At 41.4% G+C, this 21608-nt stretch overlaps 1 protein-coding gene across 2 annotated transcripts in view; it reads right to left on the reverse strand.

Moving 5' to 3' along the window:
• Positions 1-2880: 2880 nt before the first annotated feature.
• Positions 2881-21608, reverse strand: part of FAM120B (family with sequence similarity 120B) — a 92428-nt gene continuing 73700 nt past the window's right edge. For both annotated transcript variants that reach the window (XM_024203863.3, XM_024203862.1), the window contains exons 9-11: positions 20949-21089; positions 13643-13706; positions 2881-5834 (exon numbers count right to left, since the gene is read on the reverse strand). In XM_024203863.3, coding sequence (XP_024059631.1) covers positions 5822-5834; positions 13643-13706; positions 20949-21089 — 218 coding nt within the window. In that variant the 3' untranslated portion in view covers positions 2881-5821. The remainder of the gene's footprint in view (positions 5835-13642; positions 13707-20948; positions 21090-21608) is intronic.

Genomic DNA, 21608 nt, shown 5'->3' on the forward strand with positions numbered 1-21608 from the left:
CGATTGCCAGCCGTCGAACTACCGCGGTAGTGTAGACAAGCCCTAAGAGAACTGTCTGTGACTCCATGGTAAGACTGTTATAGTGATCCAGGAGTTCACATTGTTACTGGCTTGGTGAAATCTAATTACGGTACATACCACCAGTTTGGGGTGTCTGGCATGTTTTTGACAGTCTGCCCTGAGGTAGGCACTCACTGTCATAAGCCATTTCAGACAATTGCCTAGTCTTGGCAGGATTCACATGCCTCAGGGTCAGTTGGGTTTATAGTGCATAACCCCAGAGCTGTTAAAAGTACAGATTTGATAGTGAGGGTTTTTAAGGGTTAAAGGTTAGTCCCATTGAGTGAATCACAGTCATATGAGGGTCTTGATACAAAAGCCCTGGAGCATTTGTGCTCGCACAGGGGACTATCCTTTAAAAGGCAAACCCCACATCAGGAACTGAGAGATTTGCTCATAAGCTTTGACCAAGCATCCAAAAGCCCTGCAGCCCCAGACACTGGAAGGAAACTGGCCAGACTGGAACACCTGGAAGCCTAGAAAGAATGTGAACGTGAAATAATGATGGCAGAGCTGTGGATCTGGGAACTGTGGCTGAGGAGAAAGCCAACCAATGACACATGGAACATATGGCAGCAGTCAAAGCCAAGGCTGAAATGGAGAAGAAAGCCCACAACACCAAAGGTGCATGGAACAACTAGTGGCTGAGGAGAGAACTCACGCATTGCAGCTCAAATACTGGAGCAGCAAAAGCAGCAGCCTCAACCAGTGAGTCCATCCCCACCCAGCACCAGGGAGTGGGAGAAAGCTTGCCCCATTTATCAAGAGACTGATTGTATTGTAAGAGACCTTTGAGAGACCATGTGGGGGCCACAAGATTCCAGAGGATAAGTGCATGCCAATCCTTCTGACCAGATTAACTGGGAAGGCAAGACAAGTTTTTAATTATATGGAGGAGAGTGATGCTAAGGTGTATAAGACAGTTAAAGGAAATGTATTGAAAAGGTTTAAGATTACCCCTGAGTCCTATTGAAGGAAGTATAAAAATCTTAAGATGTTTGACAAAATCAGTCATGCTGAATATGTGCATAAGATGTATAATTTTATGAGTAAATGACTAATGGAGTGAGGCTGAAGGTAACTTTGAAAAACTGTTTGATATGAAGGGCAAGAACAATTGCTGTGGATAGTCACTGATGAGGTACAAGTGGCCATCTGTGACAAAAAACTTTCCACGGTTTTGGAGGCAGCAGAAATTGTTGATGAATATATACGGAGACAGCATGACACTAGTATCTAGCTCTTCTATAGTGCTTTTCATCCATCAATCTCAAAGTGCTTTACAAAGGTGGCCAGATTCATTATCCCCATTTTACAGATGCGGAAACAGGCACCAGGAGGAAAGTGACTTGCCTAAGGTCATCCAGCAAAGTAGTGGCAGAGCCAGGAATTGAACCCAAATCTCCTGAGTCACAGCCTGGTGCCTATCTATTTTTCCCCTCACCTCCTTTTCTATGCACTCCCTATCCGTGGCCCCACAAAGTCACGGGACCTCCTGGCTCTGGCTAAAACGGCCATCTATAAAACCAGGGAGAGAAGGTTGGCCGATGGAGACTCCTGTGACTGTGGGGCCTGTTTCCGATCCTCTGTCCATTCACGTATCTGGGCAGAGTTCCTCTGGGCGGCGTCCACTGGCTCCCTTGACGCCTTCGAGGAGCAGTGGGCGCTGTCCCGGGTTCTCTGCTCGGTGTCCCCGTCAGGTTCCCTTCTTTTGACCCTCTGACCGCACTCCTGTCCCTGTTATTTCATTAGTTGTCCCCCGAAATCAGTTGGTTTTCAGGTCCTGTAGATCCTCCCCTTAGGCTGGGGGGGGATCCTTTAGCAGTGGGCGGGCGGAAGCCAATAGGTACTAGGCAACACTGCCTTAAAGAAGGCGAACCTACCCAGCAAAACAAACCAGGGCTCTTATTGTGCAATTGATATAGCACTGGCGCAGCAGTTCACACACGTGCTATCAGTTGCAGAATTGGGTCCTAAGTGCCTACTCTCCTTATACCTAATGGACCCAATTCACCACTGTGTTAGACCATTTTTATGCTGGTATAACTCCACCTAACTGGCATAAAAGTGGAGAAAAGTTTTGGTGAATCAGGCCCAATCTATCCAATTTGCTACGCAGAGGAGTGAGAGAGAGGAGTAGGAAGCCTTACAGATCACACAATCTCCATTATGATGACAAAAAATTCTTAAACTGCTTGAAGTCAAGATGAAAAATTAATTAAAAAAATGGACCCTTCTCAATAACATGTTGCCAGGGCTGGCGTTAGACTTGCTGGCACCTGGGGCCAAAGCCAAAGCCCGAGCCCCACTGCCCGGGGCCAAAGCCCAAGGGCTTCTGACCTGGTTGCCAGGGCTCAGGTTACAGGCCCCTTGCCTGGGGCTGAAGTTGAGCAACTTCAAGTTAAGATGAACTTGGTGCTGAATTGCATGACTGGGAATCAGATCTGGGTCTATTCTTAGCTCTTCTCCAGTGTGACCGTAGGTGCTTCATATCTCTGAGTGGGAGTTTCACAATTTGTAAAATGGGAATAATGCACACCTATCGGACAATGGTGGGGTGAGGGCTAAACTCAATGTTTTACAACACTCAGATTCCAAGTAATGTAATAAAATAGAAATCACCTAGGTAAAGTGAGCGATGGCCAATGAATTCATGCCAGTCTGTCTGTCTGTCACTATCAATGACAAGACCTCCTCTCTATTAAAGACTACACTGGTACAAGCTGACTCAGTCACTGATGATCAGTGGTATATTCTTCTCCCATTTGCCATTAAAAGGACAGCAGACATATAAGCAAACAATATCAGTGAATGATTTGTTTATTTCTTAAAATACAGCTGCATATTTTAGACTTGTTCAAATAATTAGCAATTTAACAGTTTGTGAAATAAGAATGTTTTTCCTTGTATTTTTCTCCTCCAGAATTACACCTCTTCAATTCCAGTTCCAAACTGCTGTGTCAGGGATGGTCTAGAATAGATAATACTTAGTCTTGCATCAGTGCAGGCGACTGGATTAGATGACCTACTGAGGTCCCTTCCCGTCCTACATTCCTACAATTCTATGTCTTTCACCTGTGGTACAGCTCCTTCTTCCTCCCAAGGCTCAAGGCATCCCAGGTGGGCAACACTGTCAGGTTACAAAATCTGTCGTCCAGGCATTGAGGGGGCCAGTCAAATGTGCATCTTCAGGAAGGCCATTTTTCTCTTCTGTGATTACCTTTTCTTGTCCACAGGCCTCACATACCTATGACTAGCCTTGGCTAGGAGGGCAGAAACAAAGCACTCTAACACAAGCTAATCCTCTTTGGACAGGAGCACAGCACCTGCATGGAACTCCTGATCCAAACCCATGATTACTAAGGAGAAAAAAAAACTTTTGCTTAGAAGTCTGGATAATTAGCAGCTTCTGGCTATGGTCCAGCATAAGAAGAAAAATGTCAACAGAGAGTGCCTTTACATCTCATTGGCAATTCTTAAAAAGTGCCCAATCTTAGCACAGCAAAAGCTCCCACTAAATTCATGTTTAATTTTAGTTTACTACCACTTCATCTCTTGAGGCCACTAGAAGTCCTGGAAGATCCTGATGTAAGAATAGCTACAAAATACTGACACACCATTAGATTTTTTTTAAAGCACCATTGCATATAATGAGGTTCCTGAAACTAGTGATCTTTGAATATGCCCACATTTCTACATTCTCCCAAAAGGTTTGAATAAATAGCAGGTAGTACATTTAAAAATAAAGTGAATAGCTGGTAGGAAAATATGGCAGGACTGCCCCACCCATAATCATATCATCCTCAGGAAGCAAATTGGACAAAAATAGTGTCATATTTAAACAAAGTGAAATCAGCATCAGTTTTTTTTTATAGAATTAAAAATGCTGGGCTATTGTCAATTATTTATTTAGCTGCGTTGTATTTATGTCACAGTACATTTATTGTATTTCAGACAATAAAATACATATGAGAAAATCATAGTACCACATTATGTACAAATGACAGCATGTTTATGTTTAGAGAATTCAGAGATTAGATGGGAAAAACTCGATGGATAGTTGGCTCAAAAGTAGACATCTGCACAAGACCTAAGGCATGACAGCAACAGAGCTAACTAGTACTAGAATTAACTAAAAACTAGCAACTACTAATCTGTAATCAAAATCAAACTTCTACAGTGGCTATGGAATTCATTTGTTAATAATCCTTAACATTAGAAATAAACCTATTCTTTGAGATACAAGAAGAAAGTATGTTTTTCTTCATGTCAAATATTTGTACACATAGATTTAATCTACAATATACGCCCACACATTCTATATGCACTATCCTTTATGTAACAGGGAAATCCATATGACAAATTGTAGGCCTGTGAGAAATTAATTTATGGTACATGATTGGTTGCCACACCTGTGCACTGTCCACTAATCTATATCTGGTTGGACCATTTTGAGCATTCCACACACATGTGGTAAAATCATTTCAACTGTTGTGCTTCAAATAGCTGACAAAAAATGAATTTATATGAGAAATATTTGTTTTGTCCCCTTCCCCCTCATTTGGAATGTCCTCCAAAACTACAGAGGCCCCAGGCCCAGGATGAGCAATATTTTCTTCTCGGTCAATGACTGGTTTAAGGTTTGATGTATAATACTGCAAAGGGCTAGAAATGGGACCATTACACAACTGAAAAGGGAAATACTAGGTTTCCCAATAGAGACACAGCATTCATTTTTGCTCTGGAAGATCTAAGAATGGAGACTTTAAAGCTGTGAACAGTTTTGTGTCTAGAAAAGACATGAGTGAGCTTAAAGGTATTTTTAAAGATTTCTAAAATGTATTAGCTATAATTTTCCTCTTCCTTTGAGCCACCTGACTTTACAGGCAGATAGATACTTTAAAAAAACACATTTTTTGTATTTAAAGCTATCTTAAATACTTCTAAAATACTTTTTCTGTAAAAGATGTGGCATACATAGAATGTGTGTATATGTGGCATAAAGGTTTATCCGCACTTGGTTGGGATGACTTCTTAGGGTATGTCTACGCTGCAATTAAAAGCCCACAGCTGGCCCATGCCAGTTGATGTGGGCTTGCGAGGCTCGGGCTAAGGGCTGTTTAATAGCAGTGTAGACGTTCGGGCTTGGGCTTGAGCCTGTAAGGTGGGAGGGCCTCAGAGCTTGGGCTGCAGCCTGTGTCCACATGTCTACAACACAGTTAAACAACCCTTAGCCCAAGCCCGAGTCAGCTGGCACAGGCCAGCCGCAGGTGTCTAATCGCAGTGTAGACATACTCTTAAGCTCACTCACATCTTTACTACTTTAGATTTCCTCTAGCTCCTTCACCACATAAAGGTGGCCTCTGTTTCTGTACACATTTCCTTTACTATTAGACTTCATAACTGTCTACCTTAGGCTTTTGTAAAGTGCCCATCACTGTGGTACTGGGAATTAAATAATTCAAAATTTTCCTCAGAACACAAACACATACTCTTATAAACATTAAATTAGTAATGAAAAAAGAAGTATCAGAGGTACAAAATTAAATGGGATTGGAAATACTGAGTGAAGTCAGGGTAATGTGTTTGTAATTAAATCCTTCCTACCACCAATTTTAAAATGTGTATTCAATTTGACATCTTTTTTTGATGGTACAATAGCAATACTGAAATGATTTTTATTATATTCAATGTATAGTATTTTATAAAAACATATCTTGTCTTCTTATCACTTTTCATTCAGTTCCAGTCAAGGACAAAGTCATCTGGGCCATCTAAAATACAAACAGCCTGTGATGGACTAAGCAAGACACAAGTATCAACATGTAAACAATTTCAAATAATAAAAATCCCTGTGAAAAGACATAGCAAACGAACTGCTCCTGTGGCCATACAAAATGAATAAAAGTGTGTTTAAAATTCCAAAGAGTATTTAGGGTAAATTTTTCAAAAATGCTTAGGAGCTTAAGGCCTGGTCTATAGAAGAAAATTAGGCTGGTTTAACTAAGTCCGTCAGGGGTATGAAAAATCCACCCCACTGAGTGGTGTTGTTAAGCCGACCTAAATCCCGGTGTAGACAGTGCTAGGTTGACTTCTTTCACCGACCTACCTATCACCTCTCTGTCAATGGGAGAATCCCTCCCATTGGCAAAGGTAGTATCTACACTGTAGCGCTACAGTGGCACAGCTAGCTGCACCATTGTAGCGTTTTAAATGTAGACAAGCCCTTAGTCTCTTTTTCAAAAGGGTTTTGGACCCAGAATTTCAAAGGTACTTAGGTGCTTAAAGAAGCAGATAGGATTTAGAAATCCCACTAGTGCAGTGGTTCTCAACTGTGTTACCTGGGCCGCAGGTTGAAAACCACAGCACGTTCCCCTCTAACCCTCTCCTCCCCCCCACAGACCCCTATACCCAACACCTCCCACCCAGAGACCCCTCCACAGAGTTGGGCCTGGAGCAGAGCTCTGGGTGGGGACTGGGCGGCCTTTAGCACACAGCTGGGCCGTTTCCTTAAAATACAATCTACAGTATTTACAGACTAGAGTGGATTAATGTAAGATTCCTTGTGACAGTTTTTACTGACATCTATGGTATAATCATTAGTCTGACTATGAGTTTAATATTTTTACTCATCCTTCAATGATGACATTATATAGAGAGGTTTTCATAAAAGAAGATGACTAGGCCACATGTAATCAGAAAAGCATCTAATGGCTGATTAGCAATTACCTTGATTCTCTCAAACTGTTCTAAATAAACTATAGTATATTTGGAGAAAGGAAAAGAGAAGCATAAGTCTCTCCAATACCAACAAGCATTATATGACTAATGTAAAAGTCATGTTAGGTAATCAGTTTTATGGAATTATTGCCTGGATTTTAGTGACAGTCTACGGGACTTAAAATATAAATATTATTATTAACAACAACAACAACAACAAAGGATTCAGGATGTTCTATAACTTCCCAAAGATTTTTCAAACATCCATAGGAAAATGTTGCTCTCATTGTTATCGTACTTGCTGGATATTATCATTTCTTTTGCTTTAAAACAGACCAGTTGAAAGTCTCTGGGTCAAGATAAAAGGGGGAAAAAACAGGGGTGATGTCCCGGTGGGGGGGTGGGTGTCTACCATAGACCATCAAATCAGGAGGAGGTGGCCGAGACATTTCTAGAACAAGTAACAGAAATATCCAAAACACAAGACCTGGTTGTAATGGAGGATTTTGACTAACCAGAGTTCTGTTGGAAAACATACAGCAATACACAAATTTCTTGGCATGTGCTGAGGACAACGTCATATTTTAGAAGAAGGAGGAAGTAACTGGGGGGCAGCCATTTTAGAGTTGATTCTGACTAACAGAGGAATTGGTTGAGAATCTGATAGTTGAAGGCCATTTGGCTGAAAGTGGTCATAAAACAATAGATATTATTCTAAAGAAATGAAGGAATGAGAGCAGTAGAATAAGTACAATGAACTTAAAAAAAACAGTCTTTAACAAATTCAGAGAACTGGTAGGTAAGGTCCCATGGGAAGAAAATCTAAGGGGAAAAGGAGTTCAGGCAGCTTCTCAAGAGACATTATTAAAGGCACAACAGCAAACTACCCCAAAGCAAAGGAAAGATGGGAAGAAGAGGCCAATATAGCTCTATCAGGAGCTCTTTAATGACCTGAAAATGAAAAAGGAATCCTATAAAAATTGAAGACATGGACAAATTGCTAAAGATGATGACAAAAGAACAGAAAGGCTAAGGTACAAAATGAGTTACACCTGGCAAGGGACATAAAAGGCAATATGAAGAGGTTCTATAAATACATAAGGAGCAAAAAAGACAAAGGAAAGTGAAGAACCACTATTTAGTGGAAGGAGAGCTAATAACAGACAAATCCAAGGAGGTTGAGGTGATTAATGGCTATTTTGCTTCAGTGTTTACTAAAAAGGTTAATTGTGACCAGACACCTAACACAGTTAACAACAACAAAGGGGAAGGAACACAAGCCAGAACAGGGAAAGAACACGTTAGAGAATATTTTAATAAGTTAGTTGTATTCAAATCATCAAGGTCTGACCAAATTAACACGAGGAAATTTAAGGAACTAGCTGAAGCAATCTCAGAACCAATTATCTTCAAGATCTCATGGAGGAAGGATGAGGTCCCAGAGGACTGGAGAAGGGCAAACATAGTAGCTATCTTTAAAAAGGGGAACAAAGAGATGCTAGGGAATAATAGACTAGTCCGGCCATGTCTACACTATGGGGACTATAGGGCATAGCTAGGCCAGCATAATCCTGTAGGGTAGAGGGAGCCTACAGCAATAGAAGGGGGTTTTCTGTCACGGTAGGTAAAGCCACCTCCCCAAGTGATAGTAGCAAGGTCAACGGAACCATTCTTCCATTGACCTTGCTGCATTTACACTGCGAGTTAGGTCAGCACAGCTTCAGTGCTCAGGGGTATGGATTTTTCACATCTCCTGATGCCGTAGGTATCTCAATCCAAATATTAAGTGCAGACAAGGCGTAAGACTAACTTCCATACCTGGGATGATACCAGGACAAATTATCAATCAATTAATTTGTAAGCACCTAGAGAATAATAGGGTGAAAAGCAACAGCCAACATGGATTTGTCAAGAGGAAATCATGCCAAATCACCTTAATTTCCTTCTTTGCCAGAGTTACTGGCCTAGTGGACGCAGGGGAGCAGTAGACGTGATTTATCTTGAATTTAGTAAGGCTTCTAACACAGTGCCACATGATGTTCTCAACTACGGAAATGTGGTCTAGATGAAATTACTATATAGTGAGCGCACAACTGTTTGGAAAATTCAAAGAGTAACTATCAATGGTTCGCTGTCAAACTGGGATGATGTATCTAGTGGGATCCACAGGCATTTGTCCTGTGTTTGGTACTATTCAATACTTTCATTAAAAATAACATGGATAATGGAGTGGAGATTATGCTTCTAAAATCTGTGGATGACACCAAGCAAGGAGGGGTTGCTAGCACTTTGAAGGACAGGATTAGAATTGAAATCAACCTTAATAAATTGGAGAATTGGTCTGAAATCAACAAGACGACATTCAATAAAGACAAGTGCAAAGTACTACACTCTGGAAGAAAAAAATCAAATGAACAAATACAAAACAGGGAATAACTGACTAGGTGGTAGTACTGCTGAACAGGCTCTAGGGGGCATAGTGGAGCATAAATTGAACAGGAGACAGCAATGTGATGCGGTTGTGGAAAAGGTTAGTATCATTCTGGAATGCATTAACAGGAGTGTTGCATGTAAGACAGAGGAGGTAATTCTCCTCCCCTCGGTACTGGGGAGGCCTCAGCTGGAGTTCTTTGTCCAGTTTCAGGTGCTGCACTTTAGGAAATATGTCCAGAGGAGAGCAACAAAATGATAAAAGATTTAGAAAACCTGAGCTATGAGGCATAAAAAAACTGGGTATGTTTAATCTTGAGAAAAGACGACAGAGCAGGGACCTGATAACAGTCTTCAAATATGTTAAGGGCTGTTATAAAGAGGATGGTGATCAATTGTTCTCCACTTCACTGAAGGTAAAACAAGAAGTAATGGGCTTAATCTACAGCAAGGGAGATTTAGGTTAGCTATTACGAAAACCTTTCTAATGATAAGGATAGTTAAATACTGGAATAGTTTACCGAGGCAGGCTGTGAAATCCCCATCATTGGAGGTTTTTAAGAACAGGTTAGACAAACACCTGTCAGGGATGGTCTAGGTATACTTGATCCTGCCTCAGCTTCAGGAGGATTGACTAGATGACCTCTTGAGGTTCCTTCCAGACCTACATTTCCATGATTCTATGGCTATACCATTACTGCTTAAAGGAGAAACTGTATTTCCTCAGGGATTAGATGAATAAAGGTCTGATGATATTAAGAGTATCAACAGGATCGTTAGCTTTATTTAGCTTAGCAAAAAGATGAAGAGGTAACTTGATCACAGTTTATAAGTAAATACATGGAGATATTACTGATAGTAGGGGGCTCTTTATTCTAGCAGAAAAAGGTTTAACAAGTTCTAGCTGAAACTAGACAAATTCAGACTGGGAAAAGAGCACACATTTTCAACAATGAGGATAATTAATCAGTAGAGCAATTTACCTAGGAACATGGTGAATTCTTCATCTCTTGAAGTCTTTAAATCAAGACTGGACATCATTTTTAAAAATAAAATAAAATGCCCTATCTCAGCCAGAAATTATGCTTTTAATGCAGAATGAAATTTTATGGTCTATGTTATGAAGGGGTTAGACTAAATGATCATAATGGTCACTTCTGGCCTTAAAAATCTATGCATCATTAATCCAGTTAACTATCTGTCATCCAATCCTTACCCAGGCAAAACTTCTCTTGGCTTCAGCGCCAGAATAAATACTATAGAATCTGGTCCCTGCTTTGGGAGCTTAGGTTAACTAAACATTTATTTTTATCATCATCTGCAAAACAGATCCTGGATATAAAAACTATCTGCAAAACTATACTTAAAAGAAGAAACACATATTAGATGCAGTGGCTTTGCTAGTAAAAGCAGTGTTGATGATGATAGTAAGAAAATACTGGCATCAAAGGAGATAAGAACAAGATACGTAAAAAGCTAACAGAAATTAAAGAGAAAATAATCTGGGTCCAGAGCTTTCCATATAAATGATTAACATTAAGACCCTGGTCTTGCAATTGACTCTGTGCAGGTGCAAAGGTCTGCCCATGGGGTATCCCACTGACTTCAGTGGAAGTCTGAGCCTGCAAAGTCTACTTCTGGATTGGGGCCTAAAATAATACATGGAAGCTGTGGCAGTAGCTAAATATACATATGACAAAAATACAAAACTGTCAGAACTGTAAGCAAGATATTTTCATGCTGCTTCATAGAATTTGGGAAGATACCAGTGATAAACAATTTGGAAAAAATATTGTTCTTATTTCAATGCTAGATAGGGATTGAAAACAGGACAGAACCTTGAGCTATGCATTCTTGGTCTCCAAATCAATGGCTGTTTATCAAGAGTCAGGTCAAGGACTGCTGTGTTTAATATGGTCAGTGACTAAATTATTAATTCTTATAAGACCTAAAACATAGGAAGGGAACTCCTTTGCTTGATGGATGGAAAACTTCTCAACAAAATTTGTGATATGGATCATCAAGGAATATCCAAGTAACTGCAACAGCCTCTTCATTAACGCAAAGGGAGATTACTATACATCTTAGTGTACTGAAAATGTTCCAATACAAAAATAAAGACAGAGTGGCTCCAAAATATATAAATGGAAAAGAATGATTATCAGTTAGTTTAATAAACATCCTCTTGAGCCAATTTAATCCAAAGATTATGAGAAAGCTAAGGAAAATATCAAGCAGTTGAAGATGACATGGATGAAGACAATTTTCAGATAAGTTATTGGGCTACAGACCATCAATGAGATAACCAGTTTTTAACTCTTCACCCATTTTCTATATGACCACAGTGTTGTTGACACTTAAGGCATTTTTGCTTCTGGATACAATTTGTATGCTTCATTTTTTAATGAAGAATTTTTATGGTTACTACCTAATGTTTTTCCCTGAATGCAGCAATTAAGTAAAGTACCCCCGACTGTTTTACACTGACTGGGTAGGCAAGTGGAAAATTTAAGAAAATATGTTTATGTGAATTCCAAAACAAACATTTTCTTCCAGAAATTAAAAAAAAAAAAAAGCTTCAGGATAGTACTTGCAATATCAGTTAACCAGTATACAACCTTATGGTGTTGGTAACACTGTTATGTGCTCCGCCATTATATATTTATTTAGTAATGACTGTAATTGTTCTATCCAAAATTAATTCATTTGGTTGTTAAAAGAAATATTTACGTAACACTGATGTCCTTGGGTGGGCCTCTGGATCTTCATGCATCAGCCTCTACTGCCTGGTCTAAAAAAACCTCAGCTGTCTTAGCCAGAGCCAGTCCTATGTGTTTTGTCACCTAGGATGGAAAATGCTTTTGGTCCTCCCTCCCTGCCCCAAAGACACAAGCAAAAATCAAAACAAAAACAACAAACAAACTTGTCAAGCAAAAAACAAAAAATGGGGATTTGGTGCTGTCTAATGTGATGATTTGGCGCCCTGCATGTAGTTGCGCAGGGCCACCACCCAAGGGGGACAGAGTGCCACACTGAGCATGCATGGCTTACATTTCCATCACTGAAACTGTGCTGTAAAATAAAATGAAATATATCTGCATTTGCAGAGACGAAGTTCCGTCCTTCTCGGGTATGGCTGGGGAACGATAGGCAGATACTGCACCTTGCTGCAATGTGGGTTTCCCCAAGGCAGTAGAGGCCGCGCTGGTGGTCATTACTCACCGAGAAGGATCACAGGCAGGAAGCGCAGGATTTGAAGTCTGGATTCCTGGGCATGGTCCAATACCCGAATAGGGAAACCTCCCCACCCCCTTGTATCCTAAAGAGACTACATCTAAACACTAAGAGATCTATAAAACGCTAAACTATAAAAACCCGTTAAAACTATTTACAAAGCTAAATCTACTTCTTATTATGGAGGACGAAGCCAAAGCTACGGACACTGGAGGTTCTGACCGGGACCATGTGGTTGTGAGAAGGAAATGGAGAGATGGTTGGTCCACCCTACTCTCTATCCCCTCGGATGGAGGCAAGAGGTGAACCAGGGCGCAAGCCCAGACCAACAGACACTACTTTCAAATTCTCCGGCTCTGGGCACATGGTGCATGTGTGTAACCCTACAGTGGAATACAATAGAGGTACCATCACTCGAAGAACTCTAATTCTGAAGTTAATAAGGGCCTGGATGAGAGTTTTAGTTGTCTAGACAGAAAGAAAAGGATGATCTCAGAAATACTTAGGAAGCAGACATGATAAGATTTAGAAATAGCCTGAATGTGCAGAGTTGTTGTCCTCCTAAGCGGCAATGAAGTGCTGTTGGCACTTATAAGTCAGCAATGCATTCCAGCAGGGAAGTAAGTACCAGTGTTTCACTGGTAAGTGAAGTTTAAAAAAAGTGATGTCATGTTCCAACTTTTTCAGCAGGCTACAGTAAGAAAAGTATGGCATAACCAACAGTAGCCTCCTAATTCAAGAACTGACACAGCATGTGTACTGTACACTGTTCTTAATGGGCACACTACGTTCTCGTCTGCAATGTAAAACTATATTGGGAAGATCTACTTACATTATATGAGTGCTCTAGCACTGTTAAAACTTGATTTGGACTTTCCTGTGTAAATGGGATTGTGTGTTTTTTTAACCATAATTGGATAGTGCCAAGCAGTAACCAGGTCCCCCAACACTGATTTTACAGTAGTTAGTGAAACCATTCTCCAAATAAAGTTAGCTCAATCTTAGTGTGGAAAGGACATAATGGGCTGAGCACCCACAGCTTGGGTGAAATCATTGGAAGCTGCAGCTGCTCAGCCACTCTGTAAAGCCCCTTGAATCCTGGCTTTTGTAGGTAAAGATGCTATCTGTGGGAGGAATATTATCCTCTCATTCAAACTCATTGTAGACCTTCTGCAATCATTGTAGTTCTATTATTTACCGGGGAGCAAGCTGGAACCTTCTCCTCTGGCCTCGATGTCTCCTCTGGTCTCGATGTCCTCTACCTGGAGTGTGGAAGGGGAAATAAAATATTTTCCTCTTAACATTCAAGCAGGAAAATAACTTACTGATGATAGTATTTAAGAAACAACCCACTGAGGTGTATTTTGAAAAAAGAACATTTTCCCCTCTGTTGCTGCCACAACCCCTCACTATTTCTTATTCTACATCTATTTCAAAATAATTCAGTTGGTATTCAATGAAGGCTAACATTTTTTAAATTTAGGTGGCTAAAGTTAATGGTGGACTTGCTCTTCTTAAAGACACTATGCCAGCTATCTGCATAAATCTTCACTTTTAAATACTAATACAGCCAATTACTTGGAACTGTAGATGGACATACAGTATGGTCCGCAGACTAGGTTGTACCAGTTAAGGAAAGGACAATGTGATACTTAGGATTTATCTACAGTTTTTGTATTCCTTTAATCTACATCTCAATTTTCTCCTAAATGTGAGTAATACTGACATAATAAGCACCTTTATATCAGTACAACTGCACCCACTGTAGGGGATTGTACTACTTAAACTATATAGGCTTCTGTAGGCAAAACAGTATAAAAACTGTGTGAAGACCAGCCCTTACTTCAGTAATGAAGTACAATCAGATCTCGTTGTCACTACAGTTCAAACTGTGTTAGCCAGAAAAATGTTTAAACAATTCTTGTGAGCAAGACATTACCATGGTGGTGGCCTTGGCTAGTGTTAACAAGATTTAACTATGTCATAAAACATTTTACAAAATCATGCTATAAACTAAGGACCTGCAGTACAGCTGTTGCATGTTCTGGAATGTGATTTGTTGAGTTTGCACAGGTGAGTGTCTTAACTACCAGGCTATAGACTCATTCTCACTCTCTTTCCCTGGCCCAATGACGATCCACTGCCGTTCATAGTGGCAATTCAATCAGACCCAAGTTCAAGTCCCTGCTCCAAAGACTACTTAATTATTTATAAAAGTGGAACAGCTTCAAGAGAATGAGAAAGGTCCATGCCAGAATATCCCATAGCCCAGTGGCTAGCACATTCTCCTACAATGAGGAAAGACCCAAGTTCAAATTCCTTCTCCACAGCAGGCAAAGGGGGGAACTGTACCTGGGTCTCCCACATCCCAGGTGAATGCTGGTTAATAACCACTGGGCTAAAGCTTATGAGGGAAGTCGGCCCTTCCTCATTTTGTGATCCTTGGCTTGCTTTTGTCAAAACGTCTGACAGTCATAGCAAAATTTTTCAACATTAACAAAAAGTTTTGCTGTTTTTGGTTAGGTCAAAACTATTTGACGAACTTGACACAAATTTGCAAAGAATTCCTTTGGTTGACCTGAAACTGCATTTTTCAGTGAATAAACTATTGAGGTGAAAAATGTTGCCCAGCTCTACTCTCAATTCCCTTTCCCATATCTTTGGCTCACTGAGGCAATGGTCTTTTCTATTTCTTTAGACAAGCTTCCCAATACCAGTGCAAGAGTCACTATACATAATAAAATTGTATAGTCAGGGCCAGACACAAATAAGACAGAAAACTGTAGTGAATGCATAAAAGGTCAGACTGTGTATAACCCTTGTATGAATAAAAGGAAGCTACTGAAGATTGTATATGCTGTTACGAAAGAGTTGAGTAATGGACAGATAAGTTTGATTTAGATTTTGTTAATTGTGTTTTGCACAGGGATAGAATTAAGGTTGTTTGAGTAGTGGTTTGCATGCTGATCAATGAGAATTTTTCTGTTTATTAGTAAGAGTACTGAGGTTAGTGACAGAATTGTTCATGTATCCTTCACTTGTGATTTCTATAGTTCTCGGTGTTTTGTTTATTTTTAGTGATGTGTGGAAAGGTACAGTGTGTCCTGTTTTGAATCACATTTGCAATGTTAACAATTAATGAAGTTTTGTTTGGAAATATGCCATGTGGCTCTGTCTACATGAAGCTAGAAACTCTGGTACCTAAACTGGTTTTATACATAGTTTAAAACTGGTTTAGGCTAACTTAGTTGAATGGGGTCAACCTATCTTTAAAGCAAATTTAGCAACAGCTTCAGTTTTAAACTGTGTGTTTTTAAACAGTAAACTCAACAACAACAAAACAATACAGGTAGCACAATTCCCAACCGAGAGTAGATGGAGATCATATCTAGGGTGCCCAAGATTTGTTCAACTAAATACTGCTCTGTGTACACCTTGGGAGCCTGCAGCTCACACCAAATATGTGAAAAACAGAGTAGCCTGTGGCTGACTTTAGTATGGAGGTGTGATCCACTGAGACTATTACTACCATCATGCAACATTCTCTCTTAAACTGAATGATTGCCCTGAGATCAGGATGGTGCATTGCTTGCTGGGACCCATAGTCTCCATTAGCTACATCTCTAAATTAAAGAGGAGGGCAGTTAGCTACCTTCAGTTCAGGACTCTATGGGTATGTCTACACAGCAATTAGACACCAGCTGCTGGCCCGTGCCCGCTGACTCGGGCTTGTGACATAGGTGCCGACTCCGTGGGTGCTCTGGGGCTGGAGCACCCACGGGGAAAAATTAGTGGGTGCTCTGCACTCACCGGCAGCCAAGCTCCCCTCCCCGCCTCTGCCTCCTCCCCTGAGTGCACCACATCCCCGCCTACCTCCCAGTGCTTGCCGCTGCAAAACAGCTGTTTCGTGGCGTAACAAGCTCTGGGAGGGAGGGGGGAAGAGCGGGAACGTGGCGCGCTCATGGGAGGTGGCGGGGCTGGGGTGGGGATTTGGGGAAGGGGTTGGAATAGGGGCAAGGAGGTGGCAGAGTTGGGGCGGGGACTTTGGGGAAGGGGTTGGAATGGGGGCGGGGCAGGGGTGGAGTCGGGGCGACACCGGGGACAGAGGGGGGTCAAGCACCCACCAACGCCAGCAGAAGTCGGTACCTATGGCTCATGGGGCTCAGGCTGCGGGGCTGTTTCATTGCTGTGTAGCCTTTGGGCTCGGACTGGAGCCCAGGCTCTAGGACCCTTTGAGGTGGGAGGGTTCCAGAGCTCAGGCTCCAGCGCAGGCACAGAAGTCTACACAGCAATTAAACATCTCTGGAGACCGAGCCCCGTGAGCCTGAGTCAGCTGGCACAGGCCAGCTGCGGATGTTTAATTGATGTGTAGACGTATCCTGTGAGCTGCAATTTTAGCACCTGAATTATACTTATTGTATAACTGTATGGCCAACACAAATCTGCAAATATGGGATCTAAAACTAAACTAGACTGGACAATACAATAGAACAGGGGTAGGCAACCTATGGCACGCGTGCCGAAGGCAGCACACGAGCTGATTTTCAGTGGCACTCACACTGCCCGGGTCCAGGCCACCGGTCCGGGGGGCTCTGCATTTTAATTTAAGTTTAAATGAAGCTTCTTAAACATTTTAAAAACCTTATTTACTTTACATACAACAGTAGTTCAGTTATATATTATAGACTTATAGAAAGAGACCTTCTAAAAAGGTTAAAATGTATTACTGGCACGCGAAATCTTAAATTAGAGTGAATAAATGAAGACTTGGCACACCACTTCTGGAAGGTTGCCGACCCCTGCAATAGAACAGGTACTGCAGGGAAAACCCCTACGTGTAGGAAGAGAGACTGAATGGATTCAATAGGTATTATATAGAGGAAAGATGGTGCTGTGGTTTGGGTGCTAGCCTGTGCCTTTGGAAGACCTGGGTTCAAATCCATGCTCCATTACAGACTCCCTGTGTGACCTTGGACAAGCCACTTAGTCTCTCTGTGCCTTAGTTCATTTTACAGGTGGGATAATACAGGGGTGTGTTGAGATTAAAGACTATGAGGCACTTCTATGCTATGCTTAATAACTTTATTGACTTATTGTAGGCAGAAATGGGTCTTCAGGAGCATTTGAATGAAGAGACAATAATAGTGTATTAGCTAAAAATGGGTGTTCCATGCACAAGGGCTGTATGGAAAAAGCTACTTCCTCCATCTCTAATGTGATTATGTAATTAAAGACTGTACTATAATACATACACACAAGGGAGCTGAATTAAGGCTGACCAAACTGTGCATGCGCCATCCCCACAGAGCAACTGAGCATGCTTCCTCCAGCCTAGGACTGCAGGGGCAAAGCTCGACTTTCCCTGTAATAGCTGCCTTGGGCCAGGAGTGGGGCACTAGACTGAGAGTAGGGAGTCTGTCTCTCCTGTTGCCACCCAGACAGCGTGGAGAGGGAATGCAGATGATTATTCAAACTCCAAGTAGACAAAAGTCAGACGGAGGGATGGACAGGAGTAGATTGAGATAAGGAGTCTGGTGAGCCTGGGATTTGGGGGGCATGAAAGGGTGAGAACTGTGATTGTCTTAGCTAGAAGGCTGTGAGGAAAGGCTAGGAATATCAGGGGAAGGGAGACTGGGATTGATTGGGCAAGGAGACTAGGACTGGGTGTGGGGAGGAGGAAAGACTGGAAGTGAGAGGGAGATTCGGACTCAGACAGTGAGTTTGGAGAGGAAGACTAGAACTGGCTAGGCAAAAAGATAGGGAAAAGAAGCCCGAGGACTGGGACTGGGTAGGTAAGGAGAATGGGACAAGAAGCCTGGATGGGGAGGAACAGGAGCAATCTCCCCTCCCTCCAGAGCCTGGAATGGCACCCAGCAATCTTGAGTCTCACCATTTCTCTGCTGTCAGCAAATATCTGCGAAACCCACTGGCAAAATGTATATCTCATCCCCCTAGTGCTGTTCCACACAGAGGATGACAACCTGCTCTTTAAAAAAGGGAAGGAGGAGGATCCGGGGAACTGCAGACCAGTCAGCCTCACCTCAGTCCCTGGAAAAATCATGGAGCAGGTCCTCAAGGAATCAATACTGAGGCACTTAGAGGAGAGGAAAGTGATCAGAAACAGTCAGCATGGATTCACCAAGGACAAATCATGCCTGAGTAACCTAATTGCCTTCTATGATGAGAAAACTGGCTCTGTGGATATGGGGAAAGCAGTGGACGTGATATACCTTGACTTTAGCAAAGCTTTTGATACGGTCTCCCACAGTATTCTTGCCAAGAAGTTAAAAAAGTATGGATTGGATGAATGGACTCTAAGGTGGACAGAAAGCTGGCTAGATTGTCGGGCTCAATGGGTAGTGTTCAATAGCTTGATGTCTAGTTGGCAGCCGGTATCAAGCAAAGTGCCCCAAGGGTTGCCAAGAAAGCTAATGGCATTTTGGGCTATATAAGTAGGAGCATTGCCAGCAGATCGAGGGACGTGATCATTCCCTTCTATTCAGCATTGGTGAGGCCTCATCTGGAGTACTGTGTCCAGTTTTGGGCCCCTCACTACAAGAAGGATGTGGAAAAATTGGAAAGAATCCAGCGGAGGGCAACAAAAATGATTAGGGGGCTGGAGCACATGACTTATGAGGAGAGGCTGAGGGAACTTGGATTATTTAGTCTGCAGAAGAGAAGAATGAGGGGGGATTTGATAGCTGCTTTCAACTACCTGAAAGGGGATTCCAAGGAGGATGGATCTAGACTGTTCTCAGTGGTACAAGATGACAGAAAAAGGAGTAATGGTCTCAAGTTGCAGTGGGGGAGGTTTAGGTTGGATATTAGGAAAAACTTTTTCACTAGGAGGGTGGTGAAGCACTGGAATGTGTTACCTAGGGAGGTGGTGGAATCTCCTTCCTTAGAGGTTTTTAAGGTCAGGCTTGACAAAGCCCTGGCTGGGATGATTTAGTTGGGGATTGGTCCTGCTTTGAGCAGGGGGTTGGACTAGATGACCTCCTGAGGTCCCTTCCAACCCTGATATTCTATGATTCGTCCTATCAGATATGCCATTAGCTCAAGAGGCAGAGGTGTGAGTGGTGGAACTAAGGGTTCCAACTCTGCCGATGACCCATGAGGGTGTCTATATGTTGCCACATGATGGAGTTTTTGTTGTTTGCAGTTTTTTTTTTAAACTATGACATTACACACACACACACACACACACACAGCTAAAAAAGAACATTATCAAGTTGGAAACTGAAAAGTTAGGAAACAAGCAACCTTAATTCTGCTCCCACCCCCCACTTTTGAACATGCATTTTGAGTCTTTATTTACATAATCTCATACTATTTTTTCCACAGGACCCCTCACTCATTTCTCTAGTAAACATATTTTACATATACATAGGAAATTTGATCACATTGGAGAATCATGTTATAATAGTCTCCTGAGAGTGTTATAACATGGTTTGGTTTCACCTCTGTAGAAAAGGCCAAACTGGGTTTTAATAACGCTACTGCATCATGTTTTTACATGACCCAGTGCTGTTATTATGGAATACATTTTGTAATAAGATCCCTGTGTGGCTGGACCCTGAATTACATGCTTCCTAGAACAGAATCATTAAGACAGAGGGTCAGTTTTGATTCTGTTTATAACCAAATTACTCAGCAAGGTCGTATGTTTTGGCCTCATCCACACAGGCCATGCCAAACCATTTTATTTGTAAATTTATTTGAGCATAAGCTTTCGTGGGCTACATCCGATGAAGTGGGCTGTAGCCCACAAAAGCTTATGCTCAAATAAATTTGTTAGTCTCTAAGGTGCCACAAGTACTCCTGTTCTTTTTGCGGATACAAACTAACACGGCTGCTACTCTGAAACCTGTCATTTTATTTGTGGGTTTAATAATAGGTATCACATTATTTCTCCTGACCCTGACAACATTTTCCCTCCTTTTTGTAATGTCACCCCAACCTGTTTCCTACCAGGGGCATTGACCTTAGCGTCTTTTAAATGCCTCTGGTGTTCAACCAACAGGTGTTGCTGGTAAGTGATTTATGGTCAACTCTTACCAAGAAAGAGCACAGCTTGCCTTTAAATCTTAACATTAAGCATGTGCTCAAGGGCTTTTCTTGATTGTGGTATGAGTTAGGATCTGAAACTAAAGGCACTAGCTAGACACTTCTATGCTATTGTGGTAATTGAAAATTACTAAAACTTTCTAAAACAATTCAACTGAGACCAAACATGAGAATTTTCAGCCCACAGAAGAATTTTTCCAAAAGTTACAAAGAGTGAAAACACTGGGTCATAACGAAATTCTATATGTAACTTGTAGGTTTAGCTTCAGCTAATACTAATACACAAATCTCATTGATGCAACGGAGTTTTGCCATTTATTACTATGGGTACAGGATCATAACCATAATGTACAAATACATGATGTAAGTTTAGGCACAGACACAGTCATATACCTTTGGCAGTGCCAATTCTATTTATTTTTATATTGATTTTTTACCTGAAGGTTGGGCCTCAGACCCAGAAAAGTAAGGTTGAGGGCCTCTCCACTGGAATCCTCTGTTCTGACTATGATACGGTGGAACAAAAGAAGTTGTGTGTGCTTGCTGGAAGCTACATTCCCTTCCTCCTTCTTGCATTTCTAAGGAACAATATTTATCAGTTGATATTGATTATATACACAATTCTATGAACAAAAGATAAATCATATTCTGCATTTTTTGGAAATAACATTTTATAAGAGAAGTGCCACAATATTCATGTGTGATTTTAATTTCTCCAAACTAGTTAGCACCCTCCCTCTCACAGTTGACATAATTAACTACGGTTCTGTTCATGTGCTCATAGCTCAATTTCTATCCACACTCATCATAGTTACAAGCCGTACAAGAGTGTTTAGAAACCATGCTGAAAATCTACTATGGTGGTAGTCAATAGCACAGTTTTGGTTAACACAGCTATGTCTAAAAAAAATCTTTGTCCACATTGGAGCCTTTAAATCATATTGGAAACAGTTAAACATGAATCCACAAGTCATGGTAGATGCTAATGTGGTTTGATGCGCCATTGATGAGAGGATCTTATAGGGACACCTTAATCCATTTTCATGCATCCTTTTTTGCATATCCAGTATCAGGTCTTTGAAAAGCATGTACCCCCA

This window comes from Terrapene carolina, unplaced genomic scaffold (genome assembly GCF_002925995.2).
Source record: "Terrapene carolina triunguis isolate 2854851 unplaced genomic scaffold, T_m_triunguis-2.0 Scaffold85, whole genome shotgun sequence".
Lineage (NCBI taxonomy): Eukaryota > Metazoa > Chordata > Testudines > Emydidae > Terrapene > Terrapene triunguis.